General features: G+C 38.1%; 1 protein-coding gene across 4 annotated transcripts in view; it reads right to left on the reverse strand.

The window, feature by feature from the left end:
- The window catches only part of cep78 (centrosomal protein 78), a 47,324-nt gene that overhangs the window by 12,217 nt on the left and 13,563 nt on the right, over positions 1 to 21,544 (reverse strand). For all 4 annotated transcript variants that reach the window (XM_041255927.1, XM_041255910.1, XM_041255918.1 and 1 more), the window contains 4 exons: positions 5,024 to 5,150; positions 4,484 to 4,532; positions 3,815 to 3,946; positions 134 to 211 (listed from right to left, as the gene is read on the reverse strand). In XM_041255927.1, the coding sequence (XP_041111861.1) occupies positions 134 to 211; positions 3,815 to 3,946; positions 4,484 to 4,532; positions 5,024 to 5,150 (386 nt within the window). The remainder of the gene's footprint in view (positions 1 to 133; positions 212 to 3,814; positions 3,947 to 4,483; positions 4,533 to 5,023; positions 5,151 to 21,544) is intronic.

Consider the following 21,544-nt stretch of genomic DNA (forward strand, 5'->3'; position numbering starts at 1 on the left):
ACCAGCTTCTGAACTTGCACGATAGGCAACAGGAAGAAAAAAACATTTCCACTAAGCAAAAGTGCTTTAAAAAAAAAAAAAATATTATATTTTGTGTAAAGAATCAGTATATAAAGAACAAACAAATAAGTACCTCAACCAGTCGTGCATCTGCCTTGGCTCTTGCCCTTTTTTCTTCCCTTAGCCTGAGTCGGCACTCCTCCAATTCTACCTGTATGCAAACATTATATATCATTAATACACTGTGTGGTCCAGGTTCCTTCAAATCAACAGCTTTTTTCATGCAGCAGCTGTGACAAGTATATAAGCATCTGGCAGAAAAACTACATTTAACTTAAAGCCACAAGGGGGCTCCAATATGTCAATCCTGCAATTTACATTTATTGGGGAAATCAAAGTTCACGTATCCCATTTGCACCCGAGAGATATTGCAGACAATGGAAAAAACAAACCAAAAATATCAAGCCTAAATAAAACACCAATATCTTCAGTTGCATTAATTAGCAAATAAAGAAGTAGAACATAATGTTGCAACAGAAAAAAATAGGTGCATATATAGGCTAAATATAACAACATGGAACCTGGAGAAATGTTCGTTATATCAGTGTTCACTATAATCGGGTTTGGCATTTTTCTGTATCAGAATAATGACAAAACAGCAAATTTGAATTAAAAATTCCTTCACACTGATCAACATTTAAACGGTACTGTGACAAGGTACTCGTTGGCACAGGCCAGTGGGATTTAATAAACACAAAACAGAAAGCAAACAAATGGGTCATGTGATGCTGCCAATAATGGTAACGCACCGAGGGCACAGACAGAAGACAGGCAGGCAGCAAGTCTCAATTGAGCACCCGTCTGTAAACAATCATTTGATCAAACATAACAACTCCAAAAAGCACACAAAACAAACCAGTTTCCACATATAAATTACAGCAACAGTAATTTCCCCCTGTGCAGGGCAATCACCCTACTACAGCTATGTTTAAAAGAAAACAGTAAAGAAATGAAAAAGGAAAGAATGTAAACTTACATGCTAAATACAGTAATTACATTTCCTTTAACTTGAAAAAACTATCCAGCATAGATTGCTCCTGGTTGCAGTTATGTGAAGATGACGGACAGGCAATGACTGCATTCGTCGTGCATGATTCATACTACAATAGGTCATCTTTGAAGTAGTGTTATCTTTGAATTAGTGAACCATGGTCTTTGTTTTCACTGAGAGAATAACACACTTGACACTGGAGAAAGTTCAGTGTCAGTCAGTACTGAGATCATTGTACCCGGGTCAGTTAAATTCCTTGATGTGGGCAATTTCGTTCTGCTCAGATATGCAGATTCTGAGATTCAGATAGTTGAAAAATGTTAAAAATATGTTTTTTTACTGTTTACTTTTTTTTTTTCTTTGTCAGTCTCCAGTTCCCATAGCATTGAATTTTTGGTTGACAATTTTAAGGTACAAGGGGACTGACCCAGAATAGTGTTTTTTTCTCATTTGGTGAAAAAATCTTAATCTGTTCCTGAGTTATAGAGGGTTAAAATGTTGGTTTTGAGCATGCTCCGTCCAGCTCTTGCAGTTTGATGTTTAATCTGGAAAAAGGAATTGGCCTCACAACAGAATATTCTTTTTCGTGAGGGTCTAATCTTCTTTCGTCAAAATAATTATTTTTTAATTATTATTATTTTGTTTTCAGTTTAAAAAATAAATAAATAAATATAAATACATTTAAAAAAAAAAAAAAAAGACAGCCTGAAAAATCATATATCTTTAGTAAACCATGACATGTCTGTATATAACTGGGACTCCATAAGATTGATTATCTTTTCATTTTGTGAGTGGGAAATGTGTTTATTTGACCTTTTAATTTTTTTTTCCACACTTGTCTCATATAAAGAAAGTACTCTATTTCTTTTTTGTCATGGAGGGTGGGGGGTGGTGGATCTTCTTTTGTGAAGTTCCTTTGAATAAAGAATTTCGACAGCCACCGCCGAGTCCTTGGGAGAGGTTTGCCCGGGACAGACAGCACTTCCTGAGGCAACAGCGTGAGGTATCTCCCTTACATTTTAATTGCTGATATCTCAGACTGGTTTGTTTGTTTGTTTGTTTATCTCCAGTAAAAAATGAAAAAAACAAACACTAACACTCATTTTTGAATGTGTGTGGTTGTGCTTGTGTGTTACTGCTCGGTCTGTATCTCTCACTCTACTCTCCCTACCTGCCTGTCACTATAGTGTAGTGAGTAGCATGTTTGCCTAGCACGCCAAAGATCACTGGATTGAAAATGGGGAAATGTATTTATTTATTTATATATATTTTATTAAATTATACTTTTATACTAACATCATTTTAAAGTTTTTGTTCATGAGTGCGAACATCCAAAATGCTAACAATGTATAAAATGTTATATATAAAATATTGTAATGGTTATAGTAAAATTAAACATTCTCGCTTAAACTATCAACTATTAGGTTTTTACATATTTTTTTTGCTGAGAAATTATTTGTATTTGGTTTTATTACTCAGTTAAAACGACAAAAGTAGGGAAATGCGACGTTAGGGTTTTTAACCCTAACTCTACATTCCCTCCCACCCCCTTACAAGCAGTGGAAGGGGCAAGGCAACATAAGCAACCACAGACAGCCATCATCAGTTAAGACGAGCAACATACAACTCCCTGCAGATAACACTGGAGACATCCATAAGGGCAGATATGTAAAAAGTCAGACGAGTGAATCGTGACCGATTACTGTACTTCTTTTTTCTTCCTACATGTTCAACACAGATGCAGGTTTAGTTTCGAAATAACCCTTGTTTGCAACATTTTATTCTATAAATAATTTTACAGTGTTGTTTTTCGTTTTGTTAAACTCCTAATAGAAAACTATTCCGTTTTCTAAAATATCAAAATAATTGGTTCAAGTCAATTTAAGTACAATATCAAAATACAGATAACACTACTACTGTAAATTAGAGTAGTAACAGTGTAAACCATTGAAGTGGTACATGAATGGATTTAAAAAGTAATAATTAACAGTGCACCAATAAGTAAAATCAAGTTATACATCTGTACTAACCTATTTTTTTAGCTTATCAAGAACACTTCAAGAACTTCTCAGTTACTGAGCTTTGCTTTTAAAATTAAAATTTTAAAAGAAAAGTATTAAACAGTGCTGCTTGCATGAACTACAAAAGCAATAAACTAAACAGTGCACCATCTAATAACCAGTTAACAAAACATCTTGGTGTTGCATACGGTGTAGTACAATTGCATTAAACTTCCAGCTGTACAATGATACATTCATTTTGTTTTGTTAACCAGAACCATAACCATACACATACTTTGTAAATGTACCACTGTGTTGCACAGACATGTTACAGTATGTATTAAAGTAATCCATTCAAACAAAACGTTTTCTACATTGGGCCATGAACACATTCCTCCTCTATTAGCTCGTTTCTCTTTCACCGTATTTTTAAATTGTTACTCAGCACAATAAAAAGTCACTGCTAACACAGTTTGTCATTTTTCGATCACATCAAATGTGGTAATTTTCTTTTGATGCTCAGAATATGTGTGTGTGTGTGTGTGTGTGTGTGTGTGTGTGTGTGTGTGTGTGTGTATATATATATATATATATATATATATATATATATATATATATATATATTTTTTTTTTTTTTTTTTTTTTTTCCTTTAAAGTATATAATTAAGGCAATTAATTTATTGTTAAGATTTTCGCTCACACTCTTTGAAATGATAATAAACAGTTTGATTGGAGTGCTAGACAAGTGCACGTGATTTTCTACCTGTAGCCTCTTAAACTGTTTTACATCGATTTTGTCTGAGAAGCTGGATGCTGTAGGTCTCTGCAGATTATCATCCAACTCTTCTGTATCTGAAAAGTCACTTTCTAGAATAACCTTCACAGGACTTCCAGCCTGAAAACAAAAATACAAATGAAGGTACATCTGAAAATGTTCATAAAACAGCAGTTACAAGCGTACATTTGCAGTCCACTGTCACACTTCAATCTACTTTACATTGAAATAAATATACAAAGGAGTTCATTGCAAACATATGCTGTGCAGTAGTCGGTTGAAGTTACAACATATTAAACATATCAAACGCACTAAAAGAAAAAACGCAGAAGGCATTTTGACTGAATGTTAATGTATGAAATGGACAAAGTCAGCCTCTGTCCCAATAGATCTAAACTCTCATGGAGGTGAGAAAGTTGAGCTTGAGACTAAGATGGGCAGGACAGGTAACCACCTCCAAAAGAATAACCCAAAATGACCTCAATTGCATCTATGTAAAACAGAGAAAAATGCGAGGCCTATTGGGGACACTAATAAGATCTCACTTTCTGAACTTCAAGGCCTCAAGAAAAAAGGATAAGAACTACATTAATCATTAAAATTACTCTAGTCTTAATATATTACTGGCAACCATAATACACAAATTATATACCGTACCTGAATTGTCTGATCAACAAGCAAACTCTCTTGTACTGACGAACAGCCTCTGAGGAGAGATGAAAACTTGACAAGGTTTGTTTGAAGTTAACCATAAAAAGGGCAGATGCAGAAGCATCATAGTCCTACACAAAACAAGTGTTATGAATAAAGGATAAAACATTCTAAACTAAGCTTGTAATAGTAAGCAAATAAAAAATCAAATATGAGCCAGTAGCCTTGTTCACTTCATATTTTTTTTTGATGTAGAAATATTCTTTCAGTTTTAATTAGCTGAAAAGAAGTATAATACTGCAGTACAGAAAAACAAAAAGGACTGGTATTTAATCTTTTACCTCGCAAAAAAAGGGGAATAATGTAATGTACGGAATGTGTTTAATTTCACAAACAATTTTTTTGTAAAATCCAAATTAAACAGCTTGTTACATGTAAGGGTGTGGATATGTACATTTAAAAAAAAAAAATAAATAAAATAAATAAACAGAAAAAGGTCACCAAGTTCAATTACAGCTAAAGAAAACAATCCCATGTTCGTCTTACCTGTGCCTCCTAGCCCGTGCAGCAGTACGCCAAGGAATATAACCATGAGCCCCAGGTGGTAATGGCTGTGGGACATTACATGCAATAACAGACAGACTTTTCCCATTAGATGACAGTTTCCGAGGTCCTAAAATAAGAAAATAACATCAAACTACATTCAGTGGTGACCCAACTAAAATAGACCATTGCTTTTTTTTTTTTTGTTTGTTTGTTTTTTGGAAATTTACAATATTTCCAAATACATTTAATGGAACAGCCAGGAAACAAACGGTAGGGTAAGCAGATGAGTCACACAAAAGACAATCCTGTGGATTACAACTGTTTTCATTTAAGATCACAGGAGTACTGCATGTGCAGGCAAAGGTTTGTCTAGGCATGAAAACAAGCACAAGGGAAGTACTGTGATCAGCAAAATAGGAGCAACTGGGGCATGTGCTAGTACGTGAATGCCAGCCAAACTTTACAAAAAAAACAGTAACTGACGGCTAGAAGCAAGTTACAGTTACCATTCTACTGACAGATGACTGCTTACCACATTGTCTCCAAATAACTGAAGCAAAGGCAGAAAAGAAGGCAAGGCTGAATGATTCAGCAACTTGATTCGTTATCTTCGTTCCGACTAACTAAGTCGATTCTATATATATATATTATATATTATATATATATATATATATATATATATATATATATATATATATATATATATATATATATATACACACACACATATGCTTAGCTTAACATGCAGCCTACAGCACTCAGTATTCCCAGGTGGTCTCCCATCCAAGTACTAACCAAGCCCAACATTGCTTTGCTTAAGCATTGCATGGTAAGTTCGATCTGAAGAGCTTTTCGCCGTCAGAGATATTGCACAGGGGTCACTACAAGGAAGTAGCTCTTCTTGACCCCCCAGCAAAGATTAATTCATGCAAAAAAATCATGACTAAACCACACACCTGGCTTATCTGGAGATTGGGATTGAGAATAATAATAATAATAATAATAATAATAATAATAATAATAATAATAATAATACAAACAGATTCATCTGATTTATTCTTCTCACATAACACTGCAATACAATTAAGGCTACAATGTTTACATTTTTTTGTAAACGTGTAAATGACTTGCAGTAAATGAAACAGTACCGTTTAAAACGATGGACAATGCCCGGTCAAGAAAAAAATACTGGTAAATTAAATTAAAATGTATTATTATTATTATTATTATTATTATTATTATTATTATTATACATTTCAACTGGGTATTAACATTACTTCATATTTACTACAGTGCACAATATTTTTTTTGTAAGGTAGAAACAAATTTGATACATTAGAAAACAGTACTTTTACACATGTGAATCTATGGGTGAGTACAGAGCATTTGGAAATGCTCATGGTCGCTGATGACTATAAAGCACAAGCGTAAGCACATACCAACTGACATGAAGTTTCACTTTTATCCAACATTCTGCAAATCAACAGGTACACAACCAAACTAGGAATCAAAATAAACTCAAATAGTATTTTGGCAATAAAACTACTTTAGATTTACAAAAAATTGGTATACTATGGTGAAGGCAATGGCTGCATAAAAATGAAGTACCAAGCGTTATTCCCCACTACAAAATTGAGGTCAATGCGATATGAACTTTAGTTAACCTGCCCCACATCTTCTGACACTGCAGGGCGTTATTTGACTAGAAACTGGTTTGTCACAGATTGCTACTGAAGCTGTACTTCCAGGGGTCACACGCTTGAAGATCAGGCCACCTTCTAAAATTAAATATTACATGTTATAATGTGATCAAACAGGAAACTGAACTAAATCCAACCAACTACATTAAAATAGATGTGAACAAATGCCCAGAATGTTCAACACGAAAATGTCCCAATCTTGATCTTAATCAAAAACTATACAAATAATGTAATATTTTAAACTGTTTGTGGCAAATGCAATATGTTTAATATATTGTAGCTTCATATTTTATTGTTCAGAGCAGTAAAATAAATACATATTGGTACTTTATTTTTAAAAATACAAAAAAAGTTATTATTATCGTCATTGATATTATTTTCATCATTATTATTATTACTATTATTATTATTAATCTGGCAAAATAAGCATTTTCTCCAACCAATAGTAGAAAACAACAGCAGCAGCTCCAATAATTACTTTTATGTGGTTAAAGTCAACAAACTATGCACTATTTTTTCAATAATATAAAGTTATAGTAAAATGTAATTTGTTGCAACTTATTACCATCAACTTCTGTACATTATTTCAGCTTTTGTGGTTGTATCAAAATCTTTTTGTTTCCAGCACTTTTCCTTTGTGTGAGAACAGAGGCTGCACAACCAGCAGTTGCTTCATGACAAGAAACGTGATCCTGCAGCAGTTTGAGATGATATTAAGCAGTGTGAGATAATAACCAAAGTGATATTATCAGAAGCTTGTTCCTGTTGATTCCCATTGTATTCTGGCCAGGACATTTCAATCTGGTGATAATATACAAAGTGATATTAATTGTGTTTCACTAGTATTATTATTATTATTATTATTATTATTATTATTATTATTATTATTAAAGTGTAACTATAGTACACTTTACAGTAAACCCTTTACAAGCATTTCAGTCAAAATGTTTTAGCCATGCAGTTAAAAATTTTATAATAAGATATATATATATATATATATATATATATATATATATATATATATAAATATATAAAATGTGTGTGTGTTTTTATTAACACTAGGTTTAAAAAGTTTACGAATAACTGACTTTGACATGCAGAGGATGTCATCTTTTTGCTATAAAACAGCGCTAGGGCATGGATATAATATTATCTGTCATTTAAAGTTTGGAATCTGTCTATTTTCACAATGCATATTGTGGACAAGGGATTTTCTTTGCTACGTTCGGGACCTTTATCACCATCTTCTAGTGTAAAAAAGCAGTACTTAAAACCACAGATGGGTTGAAACAGGACGATGTCTGTATATTTATTTATTCATTTACAAACACTAAACAAAGGCCTAACTGCACCATGGAGGGTTAGCTAAACTCTGACAGCTTTAACTAAGCAGTTTACCGACGTTTGAAAGTAATATATTCTGCATGACAGAGGTGCATTGGCTAATGTGTACATTTGTTTTTAAAACAGTCAGGAAGAAAGGTTGTTGATCACCAAGTTTAAAGACACTGACAAAGATGGAAATATTCGGTCAGTGACACCTACCATCCCCACTCACCGCACTTTCTTCAAACACCATACTCCTACCTCCAAGTTGTGAATCACTGTGGTGGTCATGATTAAGGCATCAAATAAAGCAGCATACCTAGTTCACAATGTTAACCGAAATAGTAACTGCTTATAGAGTTTTTTTTTTCCATACATTATGATAGTCCCAAGTGATTAATTATAATTAAGATTAAAGCCCCTTTTATGTCGCACCCTCTTGAATAATTTGCCTTGTTTTCATTTTATTGTTATATTGAGAAACTGTGATCTACATTATTATTTTTTTTTTTTTTTAATGAAATTAGTCTTGTTTTTATAAACAAAATATAAATAGCTTTAAATAAATTATACATTTATTATTATTATTATCATTAATAATATAATCATTATGATCATTATTATCATTATAAAGATAATATTAAAGATGGGGTGCAGTGAACATTTTTTTCACTTGTATGGTATTGTTGGAATGTCAATAAAAGTATCTGTAGTTTTAATGTGTATGTTTTAAGGCTAAGTGCTACGTGGAAGCTTGTGGTTAATGTATGCATAACGTCACATCGGGATAAGTTAGTCGAAACCAGCCTACTGCTTTCGTGCATTACTGCTCACCAAAACGGTGTCAGACACACGTGGAATGCACCCCATGAAGTGATCATGGTGAACAAGTGTGTAGTGTACGGTTGCTCCAACACACCAGAACTTTTGGTATCTCTCCATGAGTTTAATCCATGAAGAGCCGAATGTCGAACCATTGACAAAAGATGCTGGCACTCAGTGGGAGCCCCCGATGAGGATGCACCTTAAACCAGAAGTGTCAGCACACAAGCATCGCAACTGATGATCATATACAATATATTCACTGCATAGGAGTACATGTTCTAACCATTCAGAAGCATTAATTTCTGTATGTAAAGCAAGCACGTCTTCCACCTCGACCTGTCATCTCTGGGTCTGGTTAGTGGCTCAAAGATGTATGTCCTAATCGGTCCTGTGTAGAAGTTCTGATCATTGGAATCTGATGTCAGAGAATGTGGAGGTGAATCATCATCCACATCATAACTCCTACACGAATCGTCCAAACCGGTGACATTGCTTTCAAATCCAGCATCCGCCATCTTACTGCGTTTATTGACATGAATTGTTGGTGTCACACACGCATCCTCTTCCGGGTACAGGTAGCGAAGATATTTTTAAAACTGTCACAGCAAAAACTTGCATTTTGACAACTTAGAAGTAATGAATATGAATGAAACTTCATGACATGTATAGAAAAGACTTTTATTTTTCACTGCACCCCACCTTTAAAAAGAAGGATAGGCTATTTTATCACATATTTAGGAATAATTGTTTCTATTCCATCAGTGTTGGTCCCAAAATTCCTTACTAAGGATTGTACATTCAGACAGTAATTTGACAGACTTTGTAAAAATTAATAAAAGCAGTCAAAGGGGCAATTAGGTTTTAACCAATCACATGCCAGAATTTCTAAGGACTGATTCATATATATATATATATATATATATATATATATATATATATATAATCTGACTGGAGAGGAGTGTAATGGGAAACTATGGCCCCAGAGGGGAGAACTATAGTTACCAACAGGAGACTATAAAGCCCAAAGCCGCAAGAAGTAGCCTAACTATAGTTCTTCCCCGAAGGGCGTTTAGTTTTCCACTATGAGCAGAGGTCTGCTGTCCATATTTCTTTTATGAATCAGTCAAGAAAGTCATGTGTTTTGAAGTCAACATCGCATAGCTATTAAAGTTTTTTTGGCATAGAACCATCCTTCTGACTTTCTCACTGGGGAATCTGTTGAGTTTGTGAAAGTCGTAGTTCTTTACATCGACGGGTTGGATTTGTTTGAATTTTAGGAAGTCAGAAAACACTGAAAGCTAATGATGATTTTAGTGTTTGAAGCATTTTTGTTTTGTAATATATTTTGTAATTAATTTTCTGTTGTCCGTCATTTTGCTTTGTTGTGGGATGAGAGGAAGGATGCTCAGCGTGATGACAATTTTAAGGGAAAAAAATATTCACCGTAAACAAATGTCACAGGGGCAATAGTTGGATCTATTATTTGGTCAAGTGATGAAGTTTTACAACAGTGAAGACTAAAGATGAGCTCCTAAATGTATACATCTTATTATTTTCAGCGGAATAAATTGTGAAATACATAACTAAAATAACAGCAAAAAGAAGGAGAGAGCAAAAGAAGACAGTTTTAAAAGAACAACTCAAAAAAAAAACCACACAACATACAACTGAAACATCTTCAGGAGTAAGAAGAAAATAGAGAAAAGTAAGAAACAATGCAATATAATCAAAGAGGGAGAAAAGAAAGACAGACAGGGCAGTAAACAGTGGAGGTAAGAGTTTTCTAAAATACACCCAAGAAAAATAAATCTTCAATTAATTTACTGTATGTTAAAGCCTGAGCCCCAACTGATATTATTCAAAATGCAGTGATAGTTACTGTAAACCGTCACCAGAGTGGGCCTCCCTCCACACACTCACAGCTGTATCCCACAGCAACAGTCTTGGGGGAGATTATATACCCAGAGCAGAGCTGCAATGCACATGCTAGAAAAGTGTACAAAAGCACAGTGCTGAAAGACTTCCAAGAAGAACCTTTGTAGCAGACTTCACCAAAACGTAAGTAAACAGAATTAAAACTAAGCTGGTGTTCCACATTGAACACACTATTGCCTGGCAACAGTGTAATCCTGTTGTCGGCAGACGTGCCCTAGTCCAGTCAAACGTCCCTGTGACATTGTTGGAAGCAATTTTTTAAACTTTTTTATTTCACGTTTAGGCAAGAAGAGCTTCTCTTCCCGACGCTACTGTGACAGGCACAGTCAAAAGGACACACAAGTCAATACTGACGTTAGGATACAGGTTCAGCAAATTTCCCTTGTAGATGTACAGGTGCATCGCAAGAGGCGAGGACGACACATTGCACATTTATTTTCATTTGTTTCCAGGTTCATTCAAACACATACACTGAGACACTATATATGTATTCCCCTCAAGTCTGCACAAGCAAACATTGTTTGCAGTGTGTCAAAATTAGTTCATTTTTAAATCGTAGGTCACATGATTACGCGGCACAAAAGGACCTGAACTTGCGCATGGCTTCAAACCATGTTGTGTTTTTTCTGTTTATGGCTTGTGGTATATATAAACATAACGGTAAAATGGCTAATAAGTCAGTCATTCTCATACCTGTCAACACTGAGTTTTCAAAATAAGGGAGCTTTTGTAAACTGAAATCACAGTGGCCTGAATTGAAGTGTATACCTACATAAGACAAACTATTCCACTGTATTACTTGGTAGAATGATATATTGTGATACAGTGCTCCCTTTAATTGGTTTTAAAAAGGAAATACATCAAACAGAAAAAACAACCATGCCATGCTTCACAATCCAATTCTCTCTTGGTCCCTGTGCTTTTTATTGTACTGTAGTTGTAGGTGGCTGATTTGGCAGCAGCCAATACTTTGTGAACAGGTCACTGATTTTGCAGGACAGCAAAGCATATACAGTTGGTGTTACTTTCATTACACAACAATTCTAAAGGCTTAGTTTGGTAATGCACATTGACTTTGTCGTCAAAGGACGAGCTATGGCACCTACTTTATAACAAGAAAAAAAGCCCATGTGGCAGTGGTTTGCAGTGCTCCGGTGTAGTGCTGATGTGATTAGGATACAGAAGACAGACACAAAGTTAACAATCCAAACAGGTTTATTTATTTTAATCCTGGTCTGGTGACCACAAGAAATAATCCCCAGCAATGTGAACTGCACTGTTCCAAAACAACGGGTTGCAGTCCCAAAATAATAAGACACAGTTTGTAAACAATCAACACAGTAGAACACACACAAAAACGTCCAAATTAATTGTTATTGTTATTGTTCTCGTGTTGAAAATACAATTTGTGTACAATGTTGTCCGGGTTTAGTGCTGGCCAGTAGCGACAGTTCCGGGTCATGTTAAGCGACTAATAAATAATAAACAGTACATCCTTTAGCGTTCACTTAACCATAAACAAAGTAACAGATCACCTAGCCACACCCCCTTTTGTAACTTTAGATCAATAATACCACTGTCAGTAACATTTAATTGTCAACTATCTTCTATTTTAAATTAACACACAATTGATGTATATAAAACGTTTCAAGTAGAATGACAACCACTACTGAATTGGAAGCTGTACCAAAGCTGTCGTGGCTCCAAATTACTGACAGCACAGCCTCAGATTCTTGCGTAGCGGGAGCTGCCACAGTTGACCCAACAACATGTTGGTAAGGAGAGCAAACCAGGGGTGCCTCGGCCATCTCATCGCAACCAGCAAAATCTGTGCTCTCTCCACCCTGATCCTCTCTAGTGTCACGGGTAATAGCTGTAGCGGAGGGAAAGCATACACGAGCCCCTGTGGCCAGTGGTGAGCCAGCGCATCTACTCCCAGGGGGCCCCAGTCTCTCTCCATAGAGGGCAATGAGTGGGCTCGGCTGTGGTGAAGAGGTCGACTTGTGCAGTACCAAACCTCTCCCAAATCTGTTTCGCCACTTGAGGACGCAGTCTCCATTCCGAGCTGTTTGGAGCTCTTCTGGACAAGAGGTCTGCTGCCTTGTTGTCCACCCCAGAGAGGTGAACCGCCCTGATGGAACGTTTCTGTGAATCAAGGACAGGAGTCTGTGCGCTGCGTGGTGAAGGCCTGGTGAATACAGGCCACCTTGGTGGTTTATGCAGGCTACCACTGTAATATTGTCTGTCTGGAACAGCACATGTCTGTGCGCTAACTGCTGGTGAAAATGAGATAACGACCAGGGCTACTGCTTGCAGCTCTTGGGCATTTATGTGCGCCTGCTGCCAATGTCCCTTCCACTGACCTCTTATTCCCCTCCTATTCCAGACCACTCCCCAGCCCAGGCTGAAGGCGTCCGTAGTGACAACTTCCCTTCTGTGAGGGGAGCAGAGGGGAGATCCGAGGTGCAGATTGCCGGGATGGAGCCACCACTCCACTGTCTTCCAGCATTGTCTGGATACTCGCACCAGCCCGTGTGGATCGCGGACAGAGTGCACCTTGGAGTGTATTTACCCAGGCTTGAAGCGGGCGCATTCTCAGCAGCCCCAAGGGAAGGACTGTCGAGGTGGCTGCCATCAGCCCCAACAATTTGGAATATTCTGACCTGTAGAAGAGCATCCTCTCTGAATTGGGAGAGTGTGACTTCCATCGATCGAATCCCGTCTTCCGACAGTGAGGTAAGCATGTTCTCAGAGTTCAGTTTGATTCCTGGGTACACTGTGGTCTGAGATGGTACGAAGTTGCTCTTCTGTTGATGTATGGAGGGCCTTAACTTCATCACATGATCTATGACCTGTTTGGTGTGCGCCTCGGTGCGTGCTTTGGAACGCGCACAAAATAGCCAATCGTCCAGATAGTTCAGGATCCGAATACCCCGCAGCCTGAGTGGAGCCAGTGCTGCATCCATGCACTTTGAAAATGTGCGGTACGCCAGCGAGAGGCCAAACGGCAGCAAGCAGAATTCGTATGCACTGTCTTGAAAGGCGAAGCACAGATACTTTCTGTGCGTGGGACGGATCGGGACATGGAAGTAGGCATTTTGCAGGTCGACCGATGTGAACCAGTTGCCCGGTGGAACAGACTGGAGGATACACTGTGCCGTCAACAGCCCAGACTGATAACATCGCTGACGCACATGCTTTCTTGAGCATACGGTCAGTAGTCCTACGGTGCTTGGATGGGCTGTGGGGTCTTTGTCTCTTTGTGTGGAACCTTGTACCAGTACCATGACCGTGTCCCCAATGTTGGGGAATGTGCCTAGGCCAGCTTCTTGGGCTCCTGTGGTGTGAAGCAGGGATTCTGCCATTCTGGAGCTTGAGGGAGCGGACGCCGAGTTGCCTCAAGAGGCGCGAACCAGCTCCAGAAAGTCCTGGCACAATGGTAAGGCTTGCTGTGGGTGTCCCTTTTGTTTCAGGAAGCGGTTCCCTTTCCCCTCCTGTTCTGCCGGCCTGGGAGCGTCCATGGCAGCAGCTTCGTGCTGCATCAAGGCCCAGAACTCCTCCGTCTGTGACACATGTGGCAGGGGCGGCATGGAGCCCCCTGCTGTGGCCTGCCCAACTGAAGTGGTGGAGTGGGGAAGCTGGGGCTGCCCGGTGGAAGGGGGCAGTCTACCGTGCAACTTTAAGAGGGTCTCTAGCATTGCCTGCTGAGCCCTCACCGTCTCCGCTAGCTCTTGGAAGTGCCGCTCAGCCGAGCTTTGCCGCCTCTGCAGCGATCCCGATGGAGAGTGCCTGCGCCCCCATGGGGAAAGGGGAGCGGTATCTCCTCGGTGACTGCCTGCCTCCTTGGGAACGTCCCCTTGAGCGGTGTCACGGACGGATGCCTAGGCCTCTATACCGGTGGCTCTTGAGGACCTTTGGGAAGGGCTCTGCACCATTGATCTCATTCTCCCCTGCCCTGGGGAAAGACTCTGCTGGGGAGAGGGCTTCCCTCCTGCACTTAGTTTGTTTGGAGAACTTCTGGCAGGCAGAGCAGTCCAACTCGCCCGCCAGTGCCCTGGCCGCGTGGTCTGGCCCTAGGCATCTGGTGCAGAATGAGTGTTCATACTCTGCCTGGGGAGTTTTGCCGTGCACTGGTGATACTGGCGCAACCCAGCGAAGGACCCAGTGGAGCACTCTGACATGGCACGGGATATCAGTGCCGAGCAACATGTCGGTGGTGAGTATTCGGCGTCGGTGTCGGTGCCCAGACAGCGCAGACGAAGCCGGGCTGGTAATCAGTGCCGAGTGTATCGGCTTTGGCACTGAGAAAATCGGCGTAGATGACGACGCCGTGAGCCCACAGGGTCACTCTACAGCACCACAATAGCTCAACCAACAGTAAATAAGACTACATGAAGTAGTAAAAGAGAGTAATGGCCGCTTGCCAATCTCAATAAGAGGGGTTGAGACCAATCTAATCAGTAAAACTGACGCGAAACTAAGGCAAGAGCAATCTCCAAAACACTTGAGTGTAGCTTACCGTGTGAAAATAAATTTATAGGCTCCAAAAGACCAACAAATCAGCCAATTTCCAGAGCAAAGACGCACAAGGCAATCTGTGACCTGACTCAGTGAGAAAATGGAGATATGCTACTGTGAGGATGACCCTCTTCAACAGGAGGTGGGAGGGACATCCTCCTCACAGCAGGGCCCTGATAGGGCAGCTTTTTTATATATGCTCAGTGACTGACGGTCAGACAGGGCTCGTCACATTCGGTAATGGTTGTCATTCTACTCGAAAGGGAACACATGTTTTCAATCAATCTGAATTTCTAAAGCAATGCTGATGTTGAAATTGCAAAAGAAACACCTTTCATTATCTGTGTGACTTTTAGACTTTCCAATTTGTGAGTCTGGGAACATGTTTGCTGAAGTAGTCACAACATGTAAAGGTCTCTGCATATGTAACTTTCTTGATCTGCATTTTTCTTTTGGCAAAGAAAGATGTTATTAATTGAGCGCTGGTTTTCTCAGCGCCGCTGGTTTTTTGTTTTTGTGATCTCTCGTGCTTAGCACAAACTTCATTCTTGCTTCCATGCAGGACTCTACGTTTAGATTTTTAACTACTGGCCCCTTGGGCCACTGAGCTAGTGTTTTTAATGGCCCGGATGCAATTTTATCTGGCCCAATATATTTATATATTTTTTCATGATGGTTTTTATTTTCAGTATGTTTCTAACTGTGTATGGTAACCAAAGAGAGCCCATGTCTCATAAGAAAGTGGCTAAACGAAGCCTTTCAATATATGTTACTTCAGCCATTAAACATGTATATAGCAAGTGCTAAAAGGAGTACAGTAATCCAAACTTGGGTAACATTGAAATTAGAAAGGTAATTTAACATTATGATAAATATAAATACATACTAAATGTTAAGAAAAGGCAAGATACTTGGAGTTGGAAAGGAGTCATTTTTTAACTCTGGACTGCAGTTCAATGTAAAACATCTACTGTTGACTTTCTGTGAATGGATGGAGTAACGGCAACATTTGCACTGACCATTAAAAGTACAACCAGGGATCCTTGTTTTGAGTTATTTACAGGTTATTGAATAAACAAAGTAACTTGACTTTGATTCATCTGATGTCAGTACTTGATGGCTAGTTGTAATTAGTAATGTTTAACTATTGTAATGTTGGAATGTATTTTCTATTGTTTTGGCCAGGTTACAATATTTACACTAAGATTTTATAAATATTATTTGTTAGAATTGAACAGATGTAGAATATTTAGGTTACTATATGATAGGTGTTATTTTATTCTGAATACACTACAGCAAACATTATTATTTGGTTATCAAATAATAAATCAAAGTTAGACAATTCGATTGCGTATCTGGGTATCCATCATACAGTACACCTTACTGTGAGACTTGATATGATGTAAACGAAATGTTAAATTCACAACAAATAAAGCTGCTGTTTTACCTGCAAGTCTGAGAAACTGACACCAAACAAGGCAAAACATTACTTCTTTTTTCACTGTCATAATGAAGCCTCCACTCTAAATGTTCGTCTTCTTTTTTTTCATAATTACATTCTTTATGATTTATTGATTTCAGCGCTTTCCTTTTGGCTTATTAGTTGTTTAGTTGTAGAAAACCTGATTTGCCGTGGGAACGAGTACCAATATACACAGCACTTTGGTACGTAGTCTCAGATTCTGACTGTAAAACAAATATGACAGGGTGGGAAAGTTAGGGTTAGTTTGTAGTTATGTTTTAAAAAAAAAGGTTTGTGAATTAAATTCAGCTTTTTGACACTGGCCCATTTTCCTGGATTCATGAAACGGAAGCCATGTGAACTATATATTATACTACTTAGATGTAACCAGCCCATTCGAGCTTGTGGTACTTCATAACTACCGGCCAAACTGTGCTCTCTACCAGCCCCGGGCCACCGGGCCATGGTTAATATCGAATCCTGCCATGTTCCACAGTTAAAAAAAATCAGTCCTGCATAGTTTACAGAAACAATGCCTTTTTCCAACATTGCTTAGGATTATATAAGAATATGCTGTTGTCCAAGAAGCTTGAAATTTGCATCAATAGTCCCAGCAAATAAGGGAGAGTTGGCAGGTCCTCATTCATTCTCGTGCTGACTTGAGGTGAATACGTTTTTTAATAGTAACTGAGCCACAACAACAGGAACCCTTGCATGGGCTGCATGTGCTTAAAACCACATCTGCCTGGCACACTGCCCTGTGCCAGAAATACCCAAACATTAAGAAGAGAGGGATCAGCAAAGGCAGACAGATCAGTATTATGGAGGCCCCAGACAGCACAATCCTCACAGCCAATGTATACTACAATGGCACAATACTGAACCAGGGCAGTGAGAGCAGCCTGGAGGTGTTTGAGCAGAGTTTCCAGACTCTGAAAGTACAAACAAACACTTTAAAAGGTGAAGCAGATGAGACAGTCCTGCAGCCTGCCACCCACACCACATAGGCGGTCACTACAGCACAACTCCAAGTGGCCAGCACAGAGCACAGCACAGCCCCCCCCCCCCACCCCCCACCCCCCACCCCAAGTTCAACACAGTCCCTGAAGACAGCACAGCCAGAAGCCAACCCATCCATAGTTCCCCATCTCCCCTGCTATCCCCAGTACTGTGAAACACAACAAGCAGACTCTCAATGCTGGAGAGTTCAGAGAGCAAACCCTATCCCAGCTGACAGACCAGCACAGTGGACCAGCTCAGAGATGAGATCCAGAAGATGAAAAGTGAGCATAAGGCCTAGGTGTCTGAGTTGAGAAAGACCATCAGGGAACAACAGCAGGAGAACCAGGCCCTGAGGGTGGAGCTAGGGAGAGCGACTGAGGAGCAGCAGAAGAGAGGCCAGCACAGTGATGTAAGGATTTTCCTATTTTCTATTCTATCTTACTTTAAAACTTGTAATATATATTACTATTATATAATATATATATATATATATATATATATATATATATATATATATATATATATACACATACAAAAAAAATCATCATCTTCAGCCTTTTTCAATCCGCTGGTGGATGAAGGCCTCCCCAAGATTCTTCCACAAAAGCCTGTCTGCTGCATCCCTCATCCAAGTTGCTCTGGAGTGTTTCCTAATTTCATCTTTCCATCTTCCTGGAGGTCTTCTTCTTGGTCGCCTTATATTTCTTGGGATACAGTCTAGTATCTCCTTGGTCCAGCGATGGTCAAAATTGAAAACAAAATCTTAAAATCCCAACAGACACATATCTGTGTGGAGCTTACATGCCACCAATTGACTCCCCCCTATGACAGAGAGGGGGGTGCTTTCAAAACCTTCGCTCTGAAATCGTCTACTTCCAGACTAAGGGTACTGTACATCTGTGTGTGTCAAACAGTCCTGTATCTAAACAAAAACTGACCAAAATAATTTCACCCTCAACCCCTCCCCCCCCAACCCTGCAAAATTATACAACCTCAAACCAGCCTATAAATGGACAGAAAGCAGTGCCGAGGAATATAACAAAACAATTTATAGTGCAGAAATAGAAACTATGTTAAACAGCTTTTCTAACCAAAACATTTCAAATCAAAGATGGAATAAACTCGGCCATAAATTAAATAAATTATATATTTGAAGGAACAGCAACAAAAATTTTAAACTCATGAAAACAGAAAAAAAAACTAACCAAATGAAAAATGGTTCGACATGGAGTGTAAAACAATTAGAAAACAATCAAGAGAACTATCCAACCAAAAAACACAGAGAACCCAACAATACAGCTACTGCAAGACACTGAAACATTATCAAAACACATTCTAAATAAGAAAAAGAAAATAAATCATTCATAAAACGGACAATACATGTTTTTTTATTTTGAATATAACCTACAATAATGTTTTTTATTTATTTATTTGTACACATATAAAATAATAAAGCCTGTTATCTCTACTGGACCTGACAGCCACCAATTCGTTCGTTTTGTACAAGGAATACACCAGGGAAAATATCAGGGGATGTCATCTTGAACAGCGCTTCGGCAGCAACATTTCAATCAGAAAACTGCAAAAGCAGCAGGCTGCTGCAGCTCAACTTGGATTCAGTGCTACACAGAGTGAGAAACGCAGAGAAAACAGATTACTTTCGTTTTACATTAAAAAATACATTCGTTTTTACAGTTTTTTGTATGTACATATGCCTGTTTACACACTAGTCTCTTTTGAAAGGTTTATTTTATTATAGTTTTTCATTTTTTAAAAGTAGTGCTTTATCGTGTTAAGTTAGAAAATAAACCCTTTTAGGTTCAATTGTTCATTTAAAATAAGGTGCTTTGGCTGTGCAGAGGTTTGATAGGATGTGCTTGAATAAAACTTTTGAGTTGAATCTGTTTAAAATGCAACCATCATAATGGCTGCCTGCAGCGGTTTTAGGTAGGAGTATAACCAACCAGTCTTCCCTCAAAGTTTTTTAGATACTGAAAAACTTGCCGTTTTGACTGAGAAAGGGTAAATTATCAGTGAGAAATCTTTGGCCATGCACTAACCCTTTTTAATATATTTTCGTTGCATTATACAATTTTTAAACATTATTCCAACACAACTATTTAAACAATTTTACAATTTACTTTAAATTTACATTTAAAATTACATTTATTGTAGCTCTGCCTCAGATTTTGAATAATCCTCTGATCCTATGCAGCCCTATCGGTTGTTATCATAGATATAGACTGCATACTTAACTGGTGGCCTGCATAAAATTGCTTTATACTACTGCATAAAACACTGGCGTCTGCACTGCCTTCAATTGTAACCATCTTTAGGGCTACTAATTGTTCCATTCTTGGGAATACCAAATTCTGTTTTTCAAAAATGGCCAATTCCATTTGTTCCCACTTTTTATCAACGTATAATATTGCATTTGAACATAAATATAATGTTGGTAGTTAAAATAAGTTTAATAAATATTACCACAGTCGTCCCCCCCCCCCCTCCCCCCAAAAAAAAAAAAAATCAGACTCTTGTTGCTGTAATAGTAAGTAAAGCACCTTAAGACACTTCAAACCTGTCAATGTTTATAGATATCACTTGGCTCATTTCTGGCATTAAAATATGCAGTAAAACCTAAGAATTATATTCCATATTTATGAAGTGTGTATTGACTACATCCTTTACACAGGACAATTTCAATTTCCTTTAAGGATTGTATAGGTAGAAAAATAGTTCAGAGTTAATTTCTTCGTCGTCAGAAAATATAACTCAATTAAAAAACGGCCCTGGTTTAAAAGGGCTAACTATAGCTTCATTAAAGGTAGAAATAAACTAAATAATAATGAAATACACAATTAAATTTAGCTTACTTCAGGAAAGCTCCGTCTTGAGCCCAGTACCTTAGGTCTTAGTTTTTCAGCACAGAATGCAGTGCTTTGCCATTGTTGCCGTCTTATTTGCTTTCCTATTCTCTGCGTTTACAAGGGGCATTATGATACTTAATGGTACTGACTCTCATATGGCCACGCAAATTACAAAAAATACTATTGCACCATCCTTGTATAGACAATCCAATTTCTTTTAGCTCGGTCTTACTGAAATATTGTTTTTTTTCTTCGCTGGTGCAGCTGCCATGTTGAGTTTCAGCAAATACATGGAAAAAGACTTGCAAAAAAAATAATGGACATGGTATGTTTTCTTCAATTACTACACACTTAAATGTGTATTTGACTAATGTGCTGATTACATTTTTACCAGTTTCAAAACGCTTGAGATGATTTCTGAAATGGTCGTTTATTAAAGGGAAATAAAACAAAAACCATCAAAGTGTGAGTATTGTGATTTATATTTAATGTTTACCAGACTATTTATACTTCTAAATAAATCAGGAAGATTGTGCTTGACCGATTTTAGTGTTCATTTATATGACGAGTTAAAAACTGCAAAGTTCATGAGTAGCACCAAGCAGCACTCTCTATAGAGGCAGAATCGCCAGATGCCCGCTTTTCCCACCCAGTACCAGTAGGCTAGCTGGTGCCTGAGCGCGCTCTGCACTAATGTGACGTGCATTTTTACAGAGGGAAATCAGAGAATCAGCTGCAAGACAGACACAAATACTCTTATGTTAATGCTTTGTAAGAATGGTCTCAAATTAATAGGTTTACCCCAAGAGAAGTCTCGATTGAGGTTGATATTTATGATAATAACTTGCAAAAGTTAGTAAACCAAGTGCAAAGGTTGTTGCCAGTT

The sequence above is a fragment of the Polyodon spathula genome, chromosome 1 (assembly GCF_017654505.1).
Source record: "Polyodon spathula isolate WHYD16114869_AA chromosome 1, ASM1765450v1, whole genome shotgun sequence".
Classification (NCBI taxonomy): Eukaryota; Metazoa; Chordata; class Actinopteri; order Acipenseriformes; family Polyodontidae; genus Polyodon; species Polyodon spathula.